We start from the raw sequence: 27,017 nt of genomic DNA on the forward strand, positions 1-27,017 counted from the left end.
ACTGTCGGATTAAGCAATTTGTATGATAAGACACCTTCTGAAGTGGATAATGTAAACTCTGGCATCATGATTATGGCTGACTACACACTATTGTTTGTGATGGCTAAATGAGCTGGTGGGCATATGATATAAAATTTTTACTCTGGAAAAATAATTGCTGAAACTTTCTTTCCATACATAAAGAATCTTCCTCCAAATTGATGTCAACCGTCTTTAAAAATTTAATAAGTGGGTTTATTGCATGAGTAAATATTAATATGCATCAACACTTGTGCAGATGGATACTTTTTGCGACCCAATAAAAACTAGAAAAAAATCTTACTAGTACTGGGTCAACTTTGGTAGCTGCAAACTCTGTCAATTACATCAGCACACTATTATTACTCGCATTTAGGAAAGCTGCAGCATCTTTCGTGCACACGGATGCTCACTATTATGTCACGATGGTAAATGCTACTTTTAGTATATTTTACGTTTAAGTTTTTGTACATTTAGTAGTTTAGTATTTTACTTTTAGTACTTTTAGCTTCTACATTATAAACATAAATACAGAACACATACTGATGGGTCATGGTCGCAAAGGAGGTTCAGGTCAATGCGGTTAATCTTCATCAAAAGGAATGCCTCTCCGTACTCCCTCCTGTAACATAAAAAGATACATATGCTAGTGAAGAGGCTGACAAGGGCTGCACAAAAGACAGGAGCTCAAAGGATATAACCAACCTGTCCAGATGGTCACACACCCTGTCCAGAACAACCGCCCTCGGTGATATGGTCTCGAGGTTCCCCCTCGGAAGCTGAAGAACAACACGACCATTGACTGGAACACTGGTCACAAGTAGGGAACCGCTCTCTAGCTCACGTGGGGCATCGTTCAGGGACTCCACTGATTTGCCGTTGAGAAGGTCTGCAAAGCACACGGTTAGTTTAGAGGGTTTAGCGACTAAAGTGACTCAGGCTATGAGTGACGTACAAAGCACATGATGCTGCTCACAGAAGAACACTGCCAAGTAGTGACCGCAGATTACCATTACGTAGCACTTACTGAGTTCTCCCTGTGGTAGCTCACATTCTGTGCTCATAAAACCATGCAAATGTTTTTTATTAAACACTGAAGCATACTAACAAAAACAGTGGCTGCATTGTAATGATAACAGTGGCATTTAATATGCATTACAAAAACCAAAAATGCAAATGTGCTCTGAACTTGAGAGGATAACATTTCTTGCCATTTACAACAACAAAATGAGTGTGGAAATGAAAAGTAAGGCGCTGAGGACAAATTGTAATGTGCAAAAAGAAATGGCCTAGTCTGAAATTGTTTCAGAAGCAGGCGCCAAGAATGTGCCCGGTACTTTAGAGAGAAGGCTAAGGCTAGGGATATGCTGAAAATATGCGGTGTATAAACATGGTCGACAATGGAAGGGGCCTCACGGACCTTCAATTCAATTATTATCACTCCCAGACTATGCTTTTAAAGACAAAAGCAAGAATAATTGTACTTACAACATGTATTTCTAGCTCAAAAGCTAGAATGACCAATCAACACGCAGGTTATATTTAAGGCAGTATGCAACCAAGTCTGTGCACATCGATAAACAATCACGGCTATAGACCAAGTGTTCACAACCACTCTGCAGAGTCTTTGAGCCCTGTATATTACAAAGTTAGCAAAAATTTGAACTGCAGCTTTCCCACACCTATCGCTCTACACAGTCAGTTTTTCATTTGCTCACAGAAGCTTTTACGGTGCTCACCGATAAGGCAAGACTTCCCAGGAAAAGTGTGTTTGTTTTAGGTGCAGAGGAGAGAGCGAGGGTGCAAGGAAAGGCGTGGTAACTGTTTCGCTACAGGTGTACACCTGAACCATGGAAGGGATGAGAGAGATGAAATAGTATAAAAGAGGGGAAGAAACAAAATATTCGAGGTCTGAAGGTAACTTTAAAAGCTTTCAAAGTTCCGATAGGGCCACAATTATTGATGTTACCCAAAAGGCACAACACTTCAATGTTGTATGCATAAGAGTATATTCTTTGTCCTGAAGTACTGAACTTCCAGATCTTTGAAAAAAAAATAAGAATACTGAAAGCCTCTATAACTGCCAGCTAGATATTTTGTAAGAATCACATGGAAAAAGGGAGAGAGAAAATGAAAGCAGGGGAACAACAGGAGACATGGACATGAGAGGCAGCCACCAAGAATTGTGCCCAAGCAGCTGGTGATTAGATACTGAAACGAATAATGCTAACTATATCGACATACTTGCAAGGTCAAAGTCCAGCAGCAGGCAGCGCAGGGTATGGTGGTGTGTGGTGAGCAGAAGAAACTTCCCATGAAGCTTGAATGATGTGCAATCATCACATATCTTCACATCATCGCAGAAAAGCTCAAAACGATCCGACAGTGCTATTACCCTTGGCTGGAAAAAGACAACGAGAGAGAAATGCAAAGCCATACTTAGTGTCTAAAAAAAAAGAATAGCCCTAGTGTTTATGAAGCAACCAAATTCTTCTAAAATCAGTTTCTTAAATGTAATAAAAATCCCCCGAAAAAGACATTTTGAAAGATTTTGTCGAAAATATTCAGGCTTTCAACTTTACATTGTTGTATGCCATTAATACCAACTCACCTGCCTCAGGACCTCGCCAACAGCAACTGTGGTGCACGGCCTTGGAAGCTCAAGCTGAATTCCATTAGAGCGAAGCCATGGAGCCAACGTTCCATCTGAAACAAGCGTTACTGACGAGTACTGCACCTCACCCTATAGTCAGTTACTACAGTGAGAACCAGAAAAAAATACCACTACAATTCTTGCTGATATCTTCTGTTACCTTACGTCCGTCCCCGTCATCAAAAAAATACCTTATACAGTGAAATCTTGTTATTGCAAACACCACATTAACAAATTTTTTAATAATCCCCAGCAGATTTCCTAATTTTCAATGTAGAACTATTTCAAAATTACGAATTTTGAAATAATCAATACGTATTTCAGAATAATGCACACATTTTATTTTTTCTTCTATAATCTAGGAACATCAGCATTATGGATTAGGCTGAAATTAACAGCGCCGCAGCTCGCAACTCACGCGTGGAACAGAAACCGCCGCTTCTGTGTGTATGGTACATGGGCTGTAGCTATCATCATCATCACATCTAGTGCAAGCTCCTAGTGCCCCCACAAAGCTGTGGTTTATTATGCAGTAGCCAGCAGGCCTAGTCCCCTGCCTTTTTTCTTCCTGTGTTGTGTATTGTTCATTGGTCGGTCGTTCGTTCCATTCGTGCGTGCGGGCCGTTTTTTTTTTTTTTTTTTTTTGTCACGGATGATCTTATTGCAAAGTTTGTGTGAGATGTGACGATGACTGCAGCCAGCGAAGTGCCAAAAAGATAGGAAAGCAGCTTTTACTGCAAGAAAGCGACGCAGGAAAAAAGCGAATCGTCCTCTGCAAACAGCTAGAATTGCCCCACTGACTGTCGCGATCATTTTGAAAGACTGAGAAAAGATTTTCAGATTTCAGAGAGCACTGAAGATAAGGTCATATAGAATGTTGATGTTTTTTGCACATGTACAAAGCCCATACTTCCATCGCTCAGTGCAATCAAGCACCCGATGAGGTGTTGCTCAAAGCGGAAGGTGCATGTACAGCAGTGGAGTAATGTAGTGCGTGGTAGTTTGCTGCATGCGGCAGAAGAAAAATAATTGATTTCTTCAAATAAATCAGTTTTGGAATTACTGCAACGTATCATTTGAGGCTTTACTTGTCTACAAACGTGCCTACTGCCAAGGTACGTCATTTTCGCACCTAGGTTTGACCACTGGCTTATAATCGCAGATTTTTCATTATATTTCAAAATAACAAACAATTTTTTGCAATACCACAGGATTCGTTATATTGAGATTTTACTACAGCCAGATCAAAAGCCCTGTGATTTATTTTGCAGCAAACAATCAAATGATTTGACATTATGCTGAGCTGGGTAATCATTTACATCATAATTCTAGCAAAGAGAGTGCAAAATAGGATACATAGTGTTATCTTCTGTCCTCTCATTCTGTCTCGAGTGCTGTTTGCAAAAATAATTTTCAGAAAAAAACCACTAATCAATTTGCTTCTTTTCTTTTCCCAAATCAGCACATAATCCTTGCAACTGTAGTGAACAAAGCTAGACTAAATCAGCACCATACGAAAAAAACTATCACGTGCTCAGAAATGTGTACTGTTTGTTCAGATAGCACAACAGCATGCAACCTGTCTATAGTGTCCAGACATGTGACTAAAAACTCAAGATAACATGATGGGCATGAGGGGTAATGAAACAAGGTTAATAAGGGAGGAGAATGTATTCAGTGGCATCAAAATATGGGATGAAATTGGCTATATTCTTTTTTAAAATTTGAACTGGAAATGAAATGCCTGGAAAGTGAGACTGCTTATAACGAAAAAAAAAAGACCAACCACCAATTCACCGGTAGGTTTCTGAAAGCGGTATGCAGCTGGGTTTGTGCAACTGGCGAATGTGCGTGGCAAATTACAGAAAGGAAAACTAAATAGCCAGACTACTTTTTGGCTTTAAGACCCTTCTCTTGCTGTCACTTCTGCCATTATGCGCACACCAAAGATGCGAGAGATGGCATAGGTGGCATTTTTACTCAATCAGTTGCTCTGCCCCTGATAGGGGTAGATTTATGATGGCTTAATTGGTTTATGGTTTATGCGGAATAACGTCCTAAAGCAACTCAGGCAGCGAAGAACGGTGTAATGGATGGCTCCGGATAATTTCGGTTACATGGGGCTCATTAACATGCACTGATGTACCACAGCACACAGGTAGGTAGCATTTCTTGTTATTGAAATGTGTCCGCTGTTGGTTAACAAGTCCCTCCTGGAGTCCTGAGCGAAATTCAGCAAATTGGCTACTCCACATGTTATAGCTGACAAAATAAGGTGGCTGAGCTCATGGTAGAAGGGTTGTGAAGATACGGGATGAATTTCATGGTTGTGGGTGTTGGGTATGTTAAGCATTATGGTAAAATCAGACAAAAAACCACGAATTTTCATGCTGTTACTGTTTGATGCAGGTAGTTAACCATCTTGTTCGCTCCAAATATGATATGTGAGAAAGCCTATTTAAAACAAATTTTGCACAATGTCCAAGGCTATCAATGTTGAAATGTTGGAACTCAACAGGTCTACGTGATAAATGACAGAAAGCATGGTGAATGGGATGCTTTTTTGCTGCTTTCTGGCACTTTAAACTTGATCTTCGTAAAATAAGTCCAGATATTGTAACCATGCCATAGTTATGTTTATGAACGTCGAAATATTTGGTCGCTGCTGAAGATTAAAAAAAAAAAAAATGAATTGATAGAATATCTATATCTTGAGTCAGTGACATACTTGGCTCACATTCAAAATCTGAAAAATTCACATACCCCTGCTGATAAGTAATCTTCGCTAAAATTCAGACAGACACCAAGTATCAGCAAAGACAAAGCTGAAATGTGCATAAAAGTTCTCCATAGCTTTACAAAAGTTTTTGTGAAATTACATAAAGCGAGCAAATACAAAAATATGTTGAGGTCATGTCTGGCAAGCAGAGTACTGTAAAAGGCACGCTAGCAAATTAAGCTCGTGAATTTCCACGAATTGGACAACATTCCTCAGTTAACAAATAGCTAGTTTACGAATGCAAATGAAGAAAACAGTTTCATTGCCACTATTCCCTAGCAAAAGCAGCAGACCAAGAACACTTGAAACCTAAAACAATGTGGTGATCTGGCTACGGTGTTAGATTTGGTGCAGTGCTACAAATGATTATGAGTGCCAAATACACACACACATCTGTAAAAAAAAAAAAAAGGAAGTCTCCATGTAATGCTACTAAACCTCAAAACTATAAGTGGCTAACTAATGTAACTCAACTTGCAAAGTAAGTTCGAGCACATGGTGCTGGTCGCACTTTTAAAAGACCACATTCATATCACATGTCTTAACTGACCTGGACTGAGTGTAGAGCAGCTGCCATCCTGGTACTGAAGGCAAACAACTTTTCCATCCAAATTTGTAGACAGAGTCAGCACAGAGTCTTCTAAAACACAGAGCGACCTGAAATGTCATTAAAGACAAATGGTGTCCACTTTCAGAGTTCCAAGTCTATAATTCAAACCCGAAAGCCACAAACATAATATTTTAAGAGAAACTGATATCGAAGTTGACTTGAAACCATAGACTGTGGAACCCTAATGAAAAATAGACCACTCTTAACAAAAGTGGACCTTCTACAGAAAAGAAAAATCCAAGCGATAGAAATTTCAGCGTTGACCCAGCCGACTGATTTTAAAGTTAAACTGCATGCATTTAACCGAATTCCTTGCACAGATCCCACAGGCTATACACTACACCAATCCTTCTTAATATGAACATTGCAAGTTTTAATCAAGCAGCTAGAACCTCGGTGATATGAATCTCATGGGGTTGCGAAAAAATTCGTATCATCCGAATATTCATACCATCAAAACGAAAAAAAAAAAAAAAAGTATGCAGAAGCATGCGAAAGGCAGCTACGCAGATCTGTTTACGCTCGAGAAGGTTTATTACGGTCGCGCGGTCATAGCTCGCCCCTCGTGGTGCACACAGCGCGTCAGGCGATCGCGACGTGCACGCCGCGTGCCTCCGCAGACTTCTCGCGGTGCCAAGCAACCTCTCCTTTTGTAATAAATGCTTTCCACCACCACCACACTGCTCGCAATGCGCACAGCGCAGCTAGCGGTTGCGAAGTCTACGATGTGCGGCTCGTGCGCGCCCGTCGCGTGCGCCGCCGACTAGTACTCAGGGCTACGCGCCGCTGCAACTTTTCGCGGTGTAGAAAACGATAGTGACGCTGGCGATATGCGGTCTGCCTGCTTCCGCGCACTTCTAGCAGCTCGTACAGCACGACAGGGGATGGCGACATGCGGGCCGTGCGGTGCCGCAGACTGGATGGCGGAGCCAGCGGGTGTGCGGTCCATGCATGCCGGCCACGTACGCCGCCGCCAACTGCTGCAGTTGTGATGTCTGCGGTTTGTGGGCCACGCGCCGCTGAAAGCTTTTCGTGGCGTGAGCCAACAAACAATCACGACGTTGGCGAGTTGCGGACCACGAGTCACCGAAAACTGCCCGTGATGCGTACATACAGCGTGGCTGGCGATCGCGAAGTCAACGATGGGCGGGCAGTGCATAATGCTCAAGCCTGCGGTCGCAGTTCGCATGTTTGCATCATTCGTAGTGGTGTGGGGGAGTATCTGGAACATCCTAAATTTTGCACATTCCGAAATGCACTCCAGCCGGGGAATTTCGCAAATTCGTATCATCCCGAAATTTGTATCAAGCAGATTCGTATCACCGAGATTTTGCTAGAAGGTAAGTTATCAAAAAGGAATTCTCATCCGTAGCTGATTTATTTAATTTTTTTTTTTTCCTTTTTTGCTGCTAGTCAAGCGTTAAAGTACCCAACAAGAGCGAGACATTCAAGTTTCGCTAAGGACACCAAACGGACGGAATTGTCCTTATCCCTTTGGGGCCATTGTAGCCTTGTGGTCAGAAAAGCGGACACTCCCAAGACACCATCCAGAGGCATGCTCATGATGTTTCGAGGCAATGAGGCTTCAAACAAGGGGTTGTAAGGGTCCCGTGTGTTCGATTCCAATCTCACCCTTCCTTATGAAAGGAGCTGCCCGAGTAGGCAGCTCCTTCCAACTCGACCATGCCATTTGGTCTTGTGACTGCACACAACTCGCCGAGATCCACGAATGAAACAGAATGAGCACAGGTGCGGGATTGCATCTTTGGCTGATCAGTTTCAGGCAACGTCACCTGCAAACTATCGCCTTCCAGAGGCATGCTTGTAACCTTAGCAGCTTGCAAGGCTCCAAAGGAGGTTGCAAGCAGGGGTGTGCACGGGCCAAAATTTTGAGCCCAAGCCCGGCCCAGGCCCGTTGCTACAGACCGAGCCCAGCCCGGCCAGACTGAATGGGCCTGAGCCTGGCTCGACCTGGCATTCAAATTTAAAGCCCGGGCCCGGCCCGGCCCGTCATGCCATATTTGCAGTCGAAGCAATGATACAGAAGGAAATAATTTCAGGATGACAATTTTATCCAAGATCTTGAAATGTTTAGTTCTCACATTTTAAATGAAAAATTTGCTGAATATATAGAGACAGCACATATACAGAATTAACTTATTGTGCAAAAACAAGTTTGCATTAAACTGAGGCATTTGTGGTGCTCCTGGACCCGACCCCTCTGCTCGGTCACTGACTGCTACCAAAGATATGTTCCCGGCGAGGAGGCGGAGAGGAAAGCCGGGTTGACGCCAGGAAAGAACTCAGAAGCTCTCGCATGAGGAAGACACGGGAAAATGCTGTGCATTCAACTTATAGCACTATGGCAGTATTCACGCTTTCGAAAAAGTTACATGCGTCCGGACCAGCCCGACCCACCCGAGACAAATATACCTGGGCCGAGCCCGGCCCTAGCCCAAGGAAGAAGGCTTCTGGGCCAGGCTGGGTATGGGCTTTCGGGCCAGCCCGAGCTCGTGCACAGCTCTAGTTGCCAGGGTGCTTGTGGGTGGTAGGTGGCAAGGGTCACTTATCACCTGTCAGAGGCATGCATGTGATTTTAAGCATGGCATGCTTTTATATCCTGTTGACGGCAATGTTGAGGGGACGTTGCAATAAAACCAGGAGCCAACGTCTAGGCACAGATTCTCCTTCATCCGGGCACTAAAATGTGAACATCCAGGCATCGAAAAAGATTTCACAAGACTAGTTCGCTGTCTCAGGCTTCTGAACCCTCCCCAAGGATGGCGCAATGGTGCCACACACTCGCGCGTGGAATGCCACCCGATGCCGGTGGTCCAGGTAGCATTTGGAATCCAGTCTGTGACTGTGCTCCTTTGTCAACTCATGACGTTTATCTCTTTATCAGATGGTCATATACATGCTTGGGGAGCCCTTGAAGCACTGCTCCTTCTACGTCCTTGTCAGGCCAGCGTCTCTTTGTGGCCACGTATGCATCTGTACCGTTCTGTATTTCATTGTTGCCATCATCACAGCTGGTTGCGTCGAGCAATAGAGCCTGATGAAAGGAGAGGTAGGAAGAGTCTTGAGGAAAGCGATTGCTTTGCAAGTTATACGCCACAACAGAAGACTGACTGCATGCCCCGTGCCGACAACGCCATGATTATGCAGTCACTCCCGAAGGTGACGAAGCTGCCCCAGACTGCAACTGCCTACTAAAAGCCACGCACTTGCGGGCCATCACGCCGATGCGATAAGGAAACCTAGGAGAAAGACTGAACATGGTGCTTTGTTGGCAGAAAAAAAGCTCCAGCTGTGGTCTGCTGTGCATTAGACTCATTTCAAGATAATGACTGGTACCATCCACAACAATGTGCTATGCCCGTAACCATTCCATGCTTACATCTACTCTCGGTCATGGGAGAAGGAGTCATTTTTTCAAGGCTGCGATGCTTCAAATGGGGACTTCAAAAGGTGCTGGTGCTAGTCACCTGACAAGCACCCATGCCAGAGGCATGCTCACTATTTTTCAAGGCTGCAGTGCTTCACATGGGGGGCAAAATGGTCCCTGTGCTAGTCTGTGAAGCTTGAAATGATTAAAACCAATGCCACTTGACAATGTTCGTCAACATGAGGTTAATAACGCTCTTTGAATGAAAGCCTTCAGACCAGAGGCATGCTCCTGTTTTTTTTTTAAGGCTGCAAGGCTTCAAATGGCCGATGCTGAGGATGAATTTTTTTTGACGACGGGATACTAATGCTCTCGCAATTAAGTAGGGTATATGCTGCTGAAAAGGAAACAATCTTTGTAAGCATATCTAACTGAGTACCAAAAATGACTTTTTTAACATGTTACACACCTGTCATATAAGTTGACAATTCAGCTGACCTGGCCTGAGCTCATGTCTAATGTTATGATCCAGCAACCTAATATCAAAAGTAGCAGAGAAGATATGTCAACTCTCGTTCATTCAGACTTCAACAGGGACTGAGAATTTAGTCAAATAAAGCTCCATTCATCATAAAGCAGAGCCTTTTAAATGACAGGGCTGGTATTCTTTACAGGTTGGCATATTGCGCACATATGTTCTGAGCTCGTAGCCTTCTTAGATGTCATCCGCTGCACGAACTTGGACGGCAATTCAAGTTTGTGAAAGTTCATGTTAATGGACTCATCTGTTCCGATGGAGCCCTTTTGTCCTAAATATGCGAAGAGGCTGCAGCAAAGTGTGTGGAAAATGTACGGCTTCTGGCAGATGGCAAGGGGAAGAGAATGGCAGTGCTTTCAAAAGCAAGGAGGTCATACTCGCAACAAAGCACACTGCATTGTTGAATGTTCTATCAAAATATTGTTAAAACAGGAATTCTAATGAAAAGAAAAACGCCTTTCAATATATAAGCAAGCCACTGCAGTGTGCATACAATATTGTGATGCCAGTTACAAGATAGCATTTTGGCTTTGTTTGTTAACCTAATTAGGGAGGGCAACACAAACTGAGAGGTTGCTACAGTCACGTTTTGTCCTTTCTTATTTTTGTCACCATCGTCCACTTTTTGCTTCGGACCTCCCATAGAATGGGCACAGCACAGTTGCCATACAGGCGGGTTCGCTCTTACGTCTGGATCATGGAGCAAGTGATCTGGACACTACACAGATACTATTAGATAGTGGAGTCATACTGTCGTAGATGTATATACCAGATGCCTCCTGAACATTCCTGTACAGCTAAAAAAAAAACCGCTCTCTTGCAGGGTACAAGCCTGCTGGAACCATCATTATCATACATCCAGCGATTTATTTATCTATTCCTGTTGGTGCTAAAAATCCTCATAAGGACGGATCACCATGCTTCCAGCTGCACAGGAGTACTGCCGCAATTAAAGTACCTTTCTCAAAAATAAATAAATAATAATAAGAAAATAAGAAAAAAACACGCAACCAGTGCCAAAAGAGAGAGTAATGCAGTTGCTGTGGATATCTTACTTTGCAACAAGGCGTGTCTGTCCTCCATGCGTGACATCCACTCGCAAGAGATGATGGGATGCCTCAGATGTGCACACGCAGAGCAGGTAGTCTTTGGAGGGCCACACCCAGTGACGCAGGCTGAGTGTACGCTCAGGAACTTCAATGCCATCAAATTCTATTCTGCAGCAGTGCAACATGGAATCTAGTTTGCATCACACTACACTTAAGGTGTGCAAATGAAACTTGTTTAACCTCTCCATAGCTTAAAGAAGGCTGGCATAAACGTGGCTTTGACAAAGACAAGTGAACAGAGCTTTCACAAGAATCAACCCCTTTTTTCAGATTATGAGCTCGGATAAATAAACAGTGACAAGAAAATGAGCTTTCATCTGTCCTTATAAATGTGCACCTTTTTGACGCACTTTAAAACAACAATGTATCAACAAGGCTGAATAATGCACTTAAAACACCCAGTTCATCTTGAATTCCTTGCTGCAGAACACAAAAGGTGCTTCTGAAAGATGATGCAACAAGATGACATAAATAATGCAAGTGTTAAATTTGTTCTCCACAGGTTCAGATAAAGCATTAGGTTAAATAATGACAACTGCCTGTCACAATAGCTTACTGGATTTATCAAGACACTATCATAATAATAAAAAAAGTAGCCAATATACAAAACATCAAGTAAGAAACCAATACCAGCAGGGATGACATTAAATTTACTCATAAGCCTGTGCACATTAAAGGAGAACAGTAAAGTGAGCTGAAAGGTGTGCGTTAGTAGCTACCTGTAGTGTGTTTCAGTTTTGTCAAGAAAACAACCTGACCATAGCGAATACTCATTTTCAACAGCACAAGAGGCGCCTGTACACATGGACTTCACCAGACGGTCTGTACAGGAATCAGATCGATTATATTCTTTGCCGGCAGAGACAGAGAAGCGCTGTACAAGCAGTAAAAACAAGGCCTGGGGCCGATTGTGGCACCGATCATCAGCTTCTTGTTGCCAAAATTAAGCTTCGATTGAGGAAAAAGCAGAAAACTAGAAGGCCTTTCAGGTATGATCTGGATCAAATTCCATTAGAATATGCTGTGGAAGTGAGGAATCGATTTCAAGAATTAGATCTAGAAGACAGAGAGCCCGAAGAGATGTGGACTGATGTTCGTGATATAATACAAGAAGTTGCTACTACGGTAGTTCCAAAGCAAAAGAAATGCAAGGAAGCAAACTGGTTATCTGAAGAGGCTTTGCAAATAGCTGAGGAAAGGAGGATGGCAAAAGTTATGGGGGAAAGAGAAAGATACAAGGTTCTCAATGCGGATTTTCAGAAAATAGCAAGGAGAGATAAGAATGCCTTCCTGAACATACAGTGCAAAGCAGTTGAGGACAACAGCCAATTAAGGAACACAAGAGCTCTGTATAAGACAATCAAAGATATCAAAGGAAGCTTCTGTGCTAAGCTGGGCGTGATAAACGACAAACAAGGCAAGGACCTCACTGAAGCCTCAGAGATAAAGAAGAGGTGGCAGGAATACACAGAAGAACTGTACAAGAAGGACCCGAATGTGCAAACTCAACATAAGACGATTGTGATTACTGATCTCGAGCCGGGCATCCTAAAGAGTGAAGTTGAATGGGCCTTAGCCAGCCTTGCTAAGAACAAAGCTACCGGAATTGATGGTATTCCAGCTGAGTTGCTTCAAAACCTCAACCATGACGCTGTTAACATTCTGCATACATTATGTCAGAAGATTTGGACAACCCTGCAGTGGCCACAGGATTGGAGGAGGTCAGTTTACATCCCCATTCCAAAGAAAGGCAGTGCCAAAGATTGTTCCAACTACCGCACGATCGCGCTCACTTTGCATGCTAGCAAGGTGATGTTGAAAATCCTCCAAGGTAGGCTGCAGCAGTATGTGGATCGGGAGCTTCCGGTCGTGCAAGCTGGGTTCGCAAGGGCAGAGGAACTAGAGACCAAATTGCTAACCTTCGCTGGATCATGGAAAAAGCAAGAGAGTTCCAGAAACCCATCTACTTCTGCTTTATTGATTATGCGAAAGCGTTTGACTGCGTAGATCACAGCAGATTGTGGCTAGCTCTCCAAGAGATGGGAGTTCCAATTCACCTCATCTGTCTCCTCAGGAACCTGTATGAAGGGCAAGAGGCCACAGTCAGAACTGGGCATGGTCTTACTGATTGGTTTCCGATTGAGAAAGGAGTGAGGCAAGGCTGCATACTGTCGCCCTGCCTATTCAACCTATATGCAGAGTGCATCATGAGGAAGGCCGGTCTGGACAAGTCTTCAGCTGGAGTGAAGATTGCTGGAAAACGTATCAACAACCTTAGATATGCGGATGATACCACTTTAATGGCAGAAAGTGAAGTGGAACTCAAGAGACTTCTGATGCGCGTACAAGAAGAGAGTGAGAAGTTTGGGCTTAAACTGAACATTAAAAAGACAAAGATCATGGCGTCTTGCCTTATCAAGTCCTGGAGCATCAATGGACAAGAAGTGGAAGCTGTGACAGATTTTCTGTTCTTGGGCTCCAAGATTACCTCGGAAGGAGACTGCAGCCATGAAATTAGGAGACGCCTGCTTCTGGGAAAGAGAGCAATGGTTAGCCTTGACCGCCTAGTAAAGAGCAGAGACATTAGTCTGCCAACCAAGATCCGTATAACTCGTGCTATGGTCTTTCCAGTTGTGACGTATGGACGCGAGAGTTGGACTGTGAAAAAGGCTGACCGCCGAAGATTGACGCGTTTGAATTGTGGTGCTGGCGAAGACTCTTGAGAGTTCCTTGGACTGCCAGAAGATCAAATCAGTCGATATTGTCGACCATAAACCCCGACTGCTCATTGGAGGGTCAAATTCTAAAGTTAAAGCTCAGCTACTTTGGTCATCTGATGAGAAGAGAGGAGTCACTGGAGAAAGATTTGATGTTGGGAAAAGTTGAGGGTCGCCAGAGAAGGGGCAGGCAGCGAACGCAATGGTTAGATGGCATCCTCGAGGCACTGCAGATGAAGTTATGTGATGTTAGGAAGATAGTGAGAGACCGGAAAGCGTGGCGTGACATGGTCCATAGGGTCACGAAGAGTCGGACACGACTGAACGACTGAACTGAACTGTAGTGTGTTTCAATAACAGTGGAATTTTGAATGCAGACTGATGCAATCTGTGGGGTTTCTCTGCATCTGCAGTACAGTCTGTGCTTTTTCTTTTGACACATGTGAGGCACGGTAAAACACTGAACGCTGTCTGCCCTCCCACCAACCCTCTGGTTTTCCTGGCCACACTTTGAAATGTTCTCCCATAGTGGAGTGCTTCAGATTAATTAACATTACCAGGGATTCTTACCTATTGCATATTAAGCACATGTTAGTCCAGCAGCAGGCTCTACTATAACGGCTTAGAACTTCTCAATTACACAAGAGGAGCATTGCTTCCGAGATACAATGTGAGACATAAAAATGCACACCTGTAAGGGCCATAGCACTCAGGGATAGGTGATGTAACCTTGAAGCCATTTCGTCCGCCTGCACACTCAAGCTGCAATGCACAGCTTTCAGTGGGTGGCTTTATAAAACTCCCTGCGAAGAGACAAAAAAATAAAACGGAGTGCTGTGGTTCGTTCAGGTAGCAAATGCACGAATCTTAAGCGTACTACAATAAACAACTTGTCATGAAAGGCAAACAATAATATGCTCTATGTATAAGAGTTAAAAGTAGGAAATATTGTAACAAAGTGTTGTAATGAGAGTTGTGGAATGTGCTAGCACAGCAACGTTTCACTAGGCAACAAAATGCAGAGTGCAGATGCATGAAAAAATAATGCTAAGGTTACTGAAAACAAACAGTTACAATAAAATTACCATTATTTTATACGCCAGGCTTGCAACCCTCCAGTGCCCATGTGCACTGGTCTCTTATATTTCTAGTTCTAGTGTAATTTGCATGAACAGTAACGGACAAAAGATGATAGAAACTGATGCCATAAGTGCCAACACACACGTGTAGTGCTCTATTGCATGAAAATCTGCAGTGTGTATTACAACCTGGAACGTCACAGAATGAAACTGCCAAGACTTACTTATATGCATTCTATTCATAATAAGCTCCAAAAGGCAGGAGATTTCCCAAATCAGTAATTTCACTAATGTGGCAACAGTGCACGCCCAGAGTACTTTGGTTAAGTTTTCAGCAACACTATTTTAATCGAGCTTGCAACAAGCCAGTAAAGCAGGCTCAGCATCCCAAGAGGATCCCTTCAGGGCTTGCCAAGGAGCTCGACACATAGCAATGAGGGAGATATCTGTCCACCTCAATCACAGGATATGACAATGTCTCTTAAAATTATTTTTTTTCCCATGACCAAATGTCATACACTACAGGCATCCTCCATAAAGCACATAATAAATGATAGACATTAATTTTCATACTGCTTTCTGGAGAATAACTATCCACCAGAGCATAATCTTATGCAACTAATCGTTACTGTCGGAGCTGACTGCCTTTTGCAATAGGATAGCAACAACAAAGAATGCCTGCAGTGAGTGTATCGACACTCACAGGATGTACACAGCCAGCAAGAAAAAAAAAAGACACACACCTGGATTAGACAGCACAAAAAGGAGGCCATTCTGGCCCCGCAGTGCAATGACAAAATCGTCTTCATGCTGCCCAACCCCAAATGCCACCTGTTCGACGAATGCGGCTGTCTTGACTCTGTAGCTACACATTGGTGGAGGAACAACAGCTACCTTGAAGAGTGTTGTCAGCACAGCATCTGAAGAAAGGGCAAATAAAAGGAGCGAAAAAATTGAAACCCGCAACCCCCTAGAAAGTGTGAAACAAGAAAATATGGGCAACCTGACTAGCACTTTGACCGTATGCAAAAAAGGATTTGCACTCTTTGAGTGCATGCGCAACACAGACTGTTAACTAGGGCTGCACATTTTTCATGTGATATAGTCATATATATGTTCAGAACAAGAAACAAGCAATATACAGAATTTGTTTGTGCAATGTGACCTCCTAACAGATCTGCCTTCACAGTGTTTCAAACAATTCCCATGCACAGTAACACAGAAGACACTTTAGCTTCGCGATCTGAGAGCGTTAATTGCCCTGACTCCCTTAACAGATCCTTGTTTGCATATATGTACTTTGCAGCTCACTTAATCACTAATCCCTTAATTTGTGCCTTAATTACCCCCTCCATCTCCTTAGCACACAGTCATAGGCTACTACATTATATGAAAGGCCACCCACCCATTTTAACCAAGCCATACGAAAAGAACTGCACGGCCTAGGAGTAGTGAATCTTACCCAGAATCTAAGGGTCACAGTGGGTTAGTTGGCTACCCAGATCGGTAGTTCCTGCCATTTTCTGTGCTCTTGTGATGTCACACAACCCGCTGACCAACCAATGCCTAGCCGTGTTACCTGTCAACTACCACCTGTCAAAGCTGTGCTTGTGATTTCTCGCTCATAGCGCCGACAATGCCAAAATTTTTTTTGAGAATGGGGCCTTTAAAACTGTCGCATCAAAATGCAGGAATACCTAAATATGATTGCAACTTCCGTTAGCATGCGCTGATGGCTAACTAAAATTCAGGAAGGTAAGCACCCAGACAAATTTCTAGTGGAAAAAAATACCAAAAACACCCATTCAACACACTTAACCTGAAAGATTGTCTTGTAAACCTAGACTTAAAAGCGAACCTAGAAATATAATAAGAAAGCAAAAACTGCTCACTTTAATGGAAACTTGTTGACTGCAGGCAAAAACAAAAGGAACAATCCTGTGACACATAATAGTTGAGTTTTATTTGTTGCAAAAAGCATCCTAACTAATGCATGTAACAAAGGTACTCTTACAAAAATTACTGACAAAAATGTAAAAAAAACGGCCATATGTCCCATGATGAGACCACACATATTGTTTAGCAGACATGCCCATTCAATATGCATCGCTGAGCCCAAGAAACTTCATCCTAGTGGTAATATTAGTGTCTAGCTTCTTTTTTGCATGCATTTAACGTCTTGAGAATAGCCTGGAATGGCCATTCTCAAGATGTGCTCGCCCATGTCAGACCCAGTTTTGCTGATCACCAAGGCCTCGAAGATTTACCCACTTAGTTTCTCAGGTGCACCCTGTCACCTGAGTAGCACCAAACAAGGGACGACACCCCCACTTACACATTCTGCAGCACTGAGACAAGATTGTACCATTATTGGAAGCCAAGGATGCTAAGAGACATATTTTACAAATTTTACGTCGTGTTTGCTGTTATATCCTTTCAGTTCAGCTGAATGCTCACAGCCCAGACTGCACAAATTGGTGAAGTGAACAGGTGCAGTGAAAATGACGATACCCAATGTTTTACCCTTTTTTGCATTCTGCAAAAGTTTGTGCACATATGGGGGGACTTTGGCTCATTGTTTTTCTTTTCCGTGCTTAATAAGGATCACTAGCACTCTCTCTCAAGATCCTGCACTTCCTTCAGTAAGGTCTCTGACATCAACCTAAGAGCTCAGCCCTGAAAACCTGCCTTTGTTAAATACTTCACTTTAAGGTCTCAACTAGTGACAGCTTTGTATAAGCACAATAGTATGAAGGGGGCCAATCTCAAATAAAGTGGACTGTGGTTGAGGGAAATTAAGGAATGGCACACTTGCCACTGCCATCTGCTGGCACCTAGCAAGGCATATGCATATCTTGTTTGTTTCACCCCTGTCTGGATTCTGGGGTTTCTCTTTATGGTGCTTTTTTGTACAAAATATTGAACCAACTAGTCAAAACAGTATGTGTTAAGTTGCCACTCGACATATGATGACTGTTCTTTGTGAATAAAAACAACACTTTCCAATTTTCCCACACCAAAATCTTTCTGCTTTATACTATAGAACTGACACCGTACAATTCCTACTTGATATGCCCGAGACTGGAAACTGGAGTGTTTAAACAACATGAATAAAAACAATACGTTACTAAAAAACTCCGAGGACAATTACGACACTCCCTAATGCAAATCTGAGCGCTACTCATTGGCTTCGGCAGTGCGAACAGCAGAGTCCTCTCGAAGGCAATGCCTAGCTGCTTCTTTGACTCATATAACAGCAGCACATGAAGCATTTCCACCTGTTACATCACTCATTCTTCAGAAAGAACAGGCTGAGACTGCTATACTACTTTATTTTTACAGACAATTTATACTTGAAACACAACGCTGTGAGTGGCATGGCCAATGCTGACAAACTATCGTGTGCAGCAACTTTTGCCTTAATGACGTAAGCGATCCTAAGTGGCTGTTAAGCTTTTTTTTTTCACAAGCGAAAGGAATGCAAGAGCAGAGCATGAAACAGGGGGGAGCCAGAGAGAGACCGTCCAGGGCCTTTATTGACGCCACCATCAGCGCCTCAGAGAGACCCACACTCTGCCCAGCGGGCCGGCTTGAGTGTTTTAACGCGTGAGCAGCTGGGAGCTCGTGGCTCTGCTTTTGCGCCTTCTATACACTCTTTTCCACTCGGTTACACTGGCGAGGCTGACGCAGCTCCAACGACCAACAGGCATATAAGTACTGCACTTCAAAGGTATGAAGTGTATCTGAAAGTGAACTCCCACCTCCATCAATGACAGCAACGCCGGCGGTACTTTCCTCAGCCCCACACTGGCTTCTGTGCACAGCCCACGACCAGGCGTGGCACCAATACTGCCCATCAACAGATAAGGTGTGCAGAGTGAGCGTGCTGCCTTCATCCCAGTGAAGGTCAGCCAGCCTCCCTTGCTTGTTCGGATCGAACTGCAGTGTCTGCTTTAGGTACCAGTGGTAGTTCTTCATGCTGTACAGAAGCACTGTGCAGAGAGAAACATTGTGGCACTCAATCAAGAAGCACTGAAGAGAGATTGAGATGAATTTTCTAACACTGGAGGTAAAAAAAAAAAAAGCTAGCCATAACTGTACAAGCACAGCAACAATAAAGGCATAAGGAACACGAAATATAGGAAATACAAGACACAAGAGGGGACTTAGCTTTTAGCTCAAACTTTATTAATGAGTTTAGATGAAAAGTATTTCTGCATGTTAGTAATGCACCCAAGTGCATAAGATTCCAGCAGAATATTTCCAGCACTGCTTTCTGCAATTTTTTTCCCTTCTATACCTTGTGAATAACCTGCAGGCTCGAACTCTGCAAAAGGTTATTTCAACCTTCACTTGAATTCTGAATGTAAGCTATGTGTGATGACATTATACATTTTTTTTTTTTCACTTAATACAAATTTTTAATTTTAGACATCATTCCTTGTGGTGCAGTTGCCAAAGACTTCTGAATGTAAACAAAATATCATGCCAAGAATTCACAATTCACCAATCTCAAAAAGATTGCCATTGCATTTATAGTGTCCCCGTGGAAGTGCACAAACTTAATGGCATCAAAAAAAGAAAATACAAAACAGTCATGAAGAATCCAGCTCTACAAGGTGAGCCACAACCCAGAAAAAGCAACATCTAGAAGACATTCAAAGTTGAGTCCCATGATATACATCTTTATAAGCTGAGCATTCCCTGACCATAACTAAACCCCGGTGCATCTAGGAATCTCTGTAGTGACCTCATGCATTGAGGGCTGGAGAGCATTTCAATCAATAAGAATAGTTTCCATCATTTCTGTCTTGTAGCCAGCAACAACAAATCATTCGAGGTGCTGAACATTTCCCATTAGCATTTCATCCACAAGCATTCAGCTCTAGCTTTGAAAAGTGAATTGCTTTCTTTGTAACTGTCGAAGATGTTTTCCTTTTTAACTCTACTTCGTTATTTTTACACAGCTCCAAAAAGAGCTTCTTCCATTGTTTTCTTTTGCTCGTGAGTATTTTCTGAGGTTGTACTTTCTGCCTAAAGGTTCTTTCTATATATAAACACTTTTCCCTTTGGTAATTGTATTTATTCTCAAGCCATGAATTTCTCTTGAATGTACTAGTATCAATTCTACATAAATGAAAATAATTCAATGCAGATTGTGTGAAATAATCAAAGGTCCCCATTTCCTGTGCCAGGCTTTCAAGCTTTCAGGTGTTAAAATCTGCATAAGGAACCATGATGGAGTGCTGGATTCTAAGATGAAAAATGATATTTTACGAATCTAAAAAGTGACGCTTGGATGCATGCTATGGCAAGGTTAAATAAATTATATTTTGACTATGTATTTCACAGAACTACTACAGCCGATAAAAAATTTTTTGGAGCAATTCTCGGCTGGTTCGGTTTCATTATGGGATTTAACATACCAAAACAACTCCAGCTGTGAGGAATGCTGCAGTGAAGGGTATCGGGTGATTTCGAGCACCTGGAGTTCTTTAATGTGCATTGACACCACACAGTACACGGATGCTTTGATTTCATCTCTATCAAAAAGCGATCACCGGGTGTGGGATAGAACCTGGGTCTCTCGTCTTAACAGTAAAGTGTCCTAACCGCTCATCCATGACCGCGGGCACTTCTTGGTTGATTTCAGTAATGAAAATTTGGCACAGCGTCGTGAAAATCACTGATATGTCACTGAAAGCTCTCTCACAGCTGGTGACAATTCAAGTCTGTTCTTTTGCGTAAACTGGCTGCGAATAGAAGTTAACTTACAATGGAGTTCCAGGCAGGCAAGTATTAGACGGGTTAGTATTTACCTAATTCTGTGGCAGCCAGAGACGAACTGTCAGAAGGAAACATCGAACCAACCACAGCCAGGACTGTAGAGTCCGGACTCCATAGCACTTCTTTAACCTTGAAGGAAACAGCACAACAGGTTACAACCACTCTGATGACATACTTGATGAGCACAGTAAGAATATATTACCTGAAAATCTTTGGGACCAAAGGGAAGTTGGAAGCTGCCGTGATTAAGGCCATTTTTCTCAAAAAATACAATCAAGTGCTTGTTTGGAAGCCGCTGGCTTGACGCTATCACACTTCCAGAAGGCCTGAAAACAATGGAAGTACTAAAATTATAGGAGAATACCATCCCTCTTTGGAGCTAATGAAAAGAAAAATAAGGAGATGTATCATTAAAAGTTGGCGCGATAGCACTGCTATATGACTTTAATTAGTAGTGTTACTAATTAGCTGCCTTAATTTAAACTCAGTTTTGCTTTAATTTAATTAGTGATTGTTGCCCTCTCTATGGCATGAAGTGGTTGCATAAGGGTTCTAAAGTATCTCAATGACTTAAAGTTCCTCAGTAGAGTAGACGCAGTGTGCCCGACATGGAAATGAAAGGGCAGCAGTTCGATTCCCACTCAATAATATTTTTCTTTTTCAGGAGGCACTTAGCAACGGCGGCTAAATCACATCACAAGCTGTGGCGTCCTCATTGTGTGTGATCAATCAGAGAATTCTGTTGACACAGCCCTGCGGTTATTGCCAAATGTGTGCTTCGCTGCTTGGTCTTCATGAAGGAGCATAGCAAGAAGTGCAATAACAACATTAAGCAAACACAACTGTGCACAAGCACTCTTAAAATTAAGCTCTACTTCACCGCATAAAATTTATAGGCAGAGAAGTATGTATGCGTTCACTGTAACGACTGATGTTACAAAAAATAAACAAAAAGGAAAGAGAAATTTGCAGTCAGCAATAGACTAGTGATGGGTAAAGAAACCAGAAGTGCAGGAATGAATTATTACTGTGCGGAAATGCCAATGAGTATGAGAGGCATTTTGTAATGCAAGTGGCATCACCAGAGACTGTCGGCAGAGTGCGTTACTGTACAGAAATGCCAACGCGTATGACAGGCATTTTGTAATGCGAGTGCCGTCGTCACAGACTGTTGGCAGAGTGTGTGGACTGAGCCTGCCATCAGAATGTGTCCGCACGAACTGTCAATCATTATTAAGAAAACTGATATTAGGGAGAGAGGGAGAGGAGGTAGACGGTTCGAGTGCCAAACTGCAACCAAGTGTTTGAGTTCCAGCAGCACAGCAAGTGTTCGAGTCCCCAGGAATGCCAAGGGCTCAAGTCACAAAGAAGGTTGTCGGTTTGAGTACTCCAAAAAAAGGTTGCGGGATCAAGCATGGTCACGGGTTTGAGTTCCATTAAAGGTTGTGGGTTCATGTCCAAAAAAAGGTCGTGTGTTCAAATCCTTCGCTCGGCAGCATTAAGAGTGATGTGTTCGCATTACAGCACCTAAGCAGACTTAAGTGCCCCACCACGGTGGTGCAGTGTTTAAGATGCCCGACTACAGTGCCGGAGTACCTGAATTCGATCCCGACCGCCGGCGGCTGCGTTTCGATGAAGGCGAAACGAAGAGGCGTACATGTGCTGCGTGATGTCAGTGCACATTAAAGATCCCCAGGTGGTCGAAATTACTCCTTTGCCCTCCACTATGGCTCCTCTTTCTTTATTTCCATTTTCACTCCCACCTTCCTCTCCTTTGCCCTCCACTACCACTCCTCTCCTCTTTCTTTATTTCCGTTTTGACTCCTACCTTCCTTCCTTCCCTTATGTGCTGTTCAGGTGTCCACAGAAACAAGTGTGACAGATATTGCACCCTTCCCTTCCTGTGAACCAATTATTATTATTATTATTAAGCAGACTTAAGTGTACCACTAAATGTTTATTTATTTATTTTTTTTCTGGACAAAATAGATATCACACAACTGGCCACGAGTGTGAAGGCAATAGCCCACACAGCTATGGAGACTAAGCATCTGTTGGCATTCTCATCCATTACACTCAATATTATTTTTTTTATTTATGCGTATTGCTTTAGGCGTAATAAACTACTGTTGGGTGCTAGCATATTTGCAAAAAATCAAGTATGACCTTAAATTCATGAATTTAACATCCCTAAGATAATGATCAACAACAATCAGAGATTCAACATATTGGCTAGCGCACTATCTAGCATTATCTAGTCAAGCGTGCCCCTTGTTCCCCTACTTTCTGTGTGCATCTTCCTTGTGCACTAGCCACCATGTCGAAATCTTAGCACCCAGCTAGCCCAATTAAGAGCCTTGGAAACAATCAGAGAAACAGGCCAGGTGCAGATCACTAATTCTTCTTCAACTAGTTATAAAAATTAAAAATACATGATATGTGCCACATGTGGCAATTTCAAGAAGATAAAGCTGTTATGGGAAAAAATCAGGTACTCACTTCCAGGAGAGAGCTTGTTCTAGGCCATTCATATCCTCTCCGGTGTACTGTAAAATGCCATCTCGGCTCCATGTCCTTAGCTTACGATTTCCTGTAAAAAATTTGATTTCTTTCAATAAAATAACTTGGTAGAACCACTAGTGAGGTAAAGCAGTGCATGTTGAAAACGATTGGGATATGATCAAGAAGAGTGAACAGGAAAGATACAAGAGCAGTAGACTTTCACCATGAGGGCAGAGACTGCAGGTTGGAGTGAGAACCTCGCTTGTATTTCCCTCCTGCCGCTGATGCCTTTGTGCTTTGTATTTACGCTTCAGTTGCCCTGTTTGCATTCTATATGTCATGATGCTAGCAAATATGATTACCTTTCTCCTGCATCGTATCATTATGATAACTTTCATCATCATACTAACTTTCTGCTGCCACCCTGCATTGCTTGCCTTCTCTTTGAAGCTGGTCCCTTGCCCTTAATGACTATCTGTTACCTTGCCTTTGCACAACATGCCCTTCCTAAGCCCACTTCATTCTGATTTGGACTAGGAAGCCATTAATTCATATTTGTTCTCTAGTCCCCTCAGGGAACAAATTTGAGTAGGTGTTTTGCTTACACATATCTCACATAAAATATTCTCCACATCTCAAGAAGCAAATTAGCAATGATAAATATTGTAAAACCCAGCCAACATACTGAATAGTACAAACGAGCTTGCTGCAGCACTTTCCCTCTAATGTTTCAACAAATGAGGAAATTAAGTAGGGGAAGATCACTATCACATTAGAAATTAAATGTATAATATTGGTGAATAATTAATTACCCAAATAACTTCCTACACAGCAGCTACAGATAGAAATTATGCATAAATAAGTACATACCTCCCGCAGGGTTAATGCAAGAAGTGACAAAGTACTGTCCATCACCACGCCATGAGACTCGGGGCTGTTTGTCATCCCACGGGAAAGCAGGTTCAGGAGGCTGCAAATGAAACAAAAAGCTAGCAGCAGTTCACCATTTCCTTACACAGGTAGCAGTAAGCAGGTTCAGGAGGCTGCAAATGAAACAAAAAGCTAGCAGCAGTTCACCATTTCCTTACACAGGTAGCAGTGACTGCTGTCATTCAGCTATCATTGCAACTATCATTCAAAAAGGCCTCGGAACGTTAGGTAGCAACACAATGTACTGAGTACAGCTAGTGTAATTATACCTTAGCTTCCACTCTGGCAGCTTGCTTCCCTTCAGAGCCATGAAACTGGGTTTCCTTTGAACCCCAGCCTGCAGTAATAGGTACACCTGCAAGGACAGAAGGTTATAAACAAATTATTAAAAATTAATATTTATGCAGCATCTGCTCCACCACTTAAGGTGAGTTGCCTAGCTTTTATAAAACAAAGACATTTGCGGTTAGTCTAATGCTGGACTAAGACCCTTCCCAGATTTTGATGTTTATCAAATCATCCTCGCCCAACCATATGCTAGCCATTTTGGTTATTTTACTGGTAGAATGACTGTCTCGGAGGTTCATCCCTAGACAGGGACAAATTTTCCACCAGCTGCAAAGTCAGTGAAAGCTACATAGCTTTCCTTCTGTAGCTTGCAGATGCACTTGGGAGGCTGTTAATGGGTAAAATCCCTTAAGGACATAGATGCTGCTGCGCTGAGATAAAAATGCTTTTGTATGCTGGCCATAAATGCAAAACTAAGACAAAGTGCACAATATAAGCTGTGCAAAAAGTCAAGCTCTTGGAAAGACAGAAAGCATCTCCCGGCATTTATGACACTGGCAGAGCAAGCAAGAAGCTTTTCAAGTGGCCAAAAACTTAGCAGCAGAAACTACTGTACGGGCACCACGCCGAAATATAAGAATACCTAGCAGCACAGCAAAGAGAGGCAACACTGAACAAAATGGTGGACATGCGCAGTATGGTCAGTGCTTTCTACTGAGAGTCAGCATGCTTTCGTGTATGTGATAAGAAAACATTCGAGACACTAAGAATGGGTTCTCAGTTGTAACCCTTTAAAGAGAAAATGAGTGGTTTTTTAAATTTTGGACGAGATATGATTTGAATGTACAAGTTTTAAATGTAAAGCATCTGAACTGATTTTGTGCTAGCATTTAAAATGATGATGTAATAACGGATTTAAAGTTAGGTGTTTTCCTCAATACGGCAGAGCAGAGTAGAAACTTGTAGTGACGTCACTGTTGCCGACTTTTTAGATTTCTCCTCGCTTCTCCCACATGCTGTCGTGCATCTTCCTATGCATGCCAAAGAACTCTTCTTGAGCTATACATTCTGTTGCGTTGCTTTCCTCCATTCAAGCAACTGTTTCTTCACTCGATATGGAGCACCTCTATACATGACGTCATTGATGCAACCCCAGCCCAGTGCAGTGCAGAGAAGTCTGAACACCTAAGCTACTTCATTCGGCAATTCCAATGCTAGCCCAAAAAGACTTCACATTCTTTACCTGCAAGTTTCATACATTTGTCCCATTTAAGCTTGTCAATATCTGAAACCTCTTCAGCTGCCCTTTACCAATAACTTGATTAGAAGTGATGTGACATGATAACAGTGGATCAAGGTACAGTGAAGAGGTAAGGAAATATGAAAAGAAACAAGAACATTTAAAGTCATCTGAGAAAGACTTCAGGTTCTTTAGCAGCATTTCGCTCTCTACAACCATGACCTGTAAAACATTTTCTTGTGGATGTGCATGAAACATAATAACAAACAGCTATGTGAACTCACATTCACCAAATTCTTCAGGGTGGAGGTCCTTTTCTGAGATCACATCAAAGTCCTTTGTCATCAGCAGCAGCTTTTCTTCGCCTGATATTGAAATAGAACAGTTACGTACTGCAATTTACTTTAACATACAAATCACAGAGATTTACAGTGATGTAAGAAATGCAAGCGATAGTGCACTATCTGCACCCGAGCTCAATGAAGGGAGAAATGACAAAACTAACAGAAGCTAACAATGTGACAGCATGGAAAACTAACAAGTAATGCATTATGGTCCCCTGAAATTTGACAAACTATGCACTTTACTTTGTACTAATGGTGCATGTACGTGTTTTTGGTTTGAATCAATGTTGTCAGCAAAGATCACAATCTTCAAGAAATATTAATTCCTTGAAACTATGAGCTAAGAACACCAGTTCATTTTCAGTAATCTTTGCTTGAATCACAATATTAAACAAAGTCAGAGCAGGTGTGGCCAGCAGACAGGGCGTTATTTGACGGTTACGCTATCAGAAGCCTCACCTGCTGTGACTTTTTTTTTTTTTAGCAGACTCTGAAATAGGGGGCACCCAGGAATGGCCAAAGCAGCCAAATGCCCGGGACATTCACAGTATCACTTGACACTTCATGATGATATTTGATTAAATATTCCAAGCCTGGGATGCAACTTTCTTCGCTGGGACCCTACACTTTTAAGCCACCTGTTGAAGTGTACCAGTGTACTGTGGCCAAGGTATCTGCGTCAAGTGAAACTAGTAAACCAATGAGGATCATTAGGGAAAAAGCAAACGCAAGTCTACAAAAACTTGTGCATACCTGATACAATGACGACAAGCTCGTAGTCTGGGCTCCACTGCATGGCAACAATGCCTCCCGAGACACAACCAACCACCTCCGCCTACAAGAAAGGGATTTGAGGCGAACTAAGAAGTCAGAACAGTCACCACCACCCTATTTTTGTTTACGTAGACATCAGCCATTCAGGTTACGTGCGCTTCAAGACTACAGTATCGAAACTGAAATGCAGTGCACTTAGCGATTAAGGTAATGAAGCGCGTGGCAGCTGTTGTACTCATTCAGGCACTAACCAACAAGTAA

The 27,017-nt window shown here is 42.6% G+C and overlaps 1 protein-coding gene across 1 annotated transcript in view; it reads right to left on the bottom strand.

Moving 5' to 3' along the window:
- The window catches only part of Elp1 (elongator complex protein 1), a 49,379-nt gene that overhangs the window by 21,770 nt on the left and 592 nt on the right, over positions 1-27,017 (bottom strand). Inside the window, exons 3-18 of the mRNA XM_084594343.1 lie at positions 26,736-26,817; positions 25,923-26,003; positions 24,380-24,465; positions 24,051-24,150; positions 23,178-23,268; positions 20,881-21,004; positions 20,711-20,807; positions 18,653-18,883; positions 15,635-15,811; positions 14,504-14,615; positions 11,042-11,203; positions 6,001-6,107; positions 2,630-2,724; positions 2,263-2,419; positions 724-907; positions 562-640 (exon numbers count right to left, since the gene is read on the bottom strand). Coding sequence (XP_084450469.1) covers positions 562-640; positions 724-907; positions 2,263-2,419; positions 2,630-2,724; positions 6,001-6,107; positions 11,042-11,203; positions 14,504-14,615; positions 15,635-15,811; positions 18,653-18,883; positions 20,711-20,807; positions 20,881-21,004; positions 23,178-23,268; positions 24,051-24,150; positions 24,380-24,465; positions 25,923-26,003; positions 26,736-26,817 — 1,965 coding nt within the window. The remainder of the gene's footprint in view (positions 1-561; positions 641-723; positions 908-2,262; positions 2,420-2,629; positions 2,725-6,000; positions 6,108-11,041; positions 11,204-14,503; positions 14,616-15,634; positions 15,812-18,652; positions 18,884-20,710; positions 20,808-20,880; positions 21,005-23,177; positions 23,269-24,050; positions 24,151-24,379; positions 24,466-25,922; positions 26,004-26,735; positions 26,818-27,017) is intronic.

Source organism: Amblyomma maculatum, chromosome 2, assembly GCF_055883805.1.
Source record: "Amblyomma maculatum isolate TAMU_Amacu chromosome 2, ASM5588380v1, whole genome shotgun sequence".
NCBI classification, from domain to species: domain Eukaryota; kingdom Metazoa; phylum Arthropoda; class Arachnida; order Ixodida; family Ixodidae; genus Amblyomma; species Amblyomma maculatum.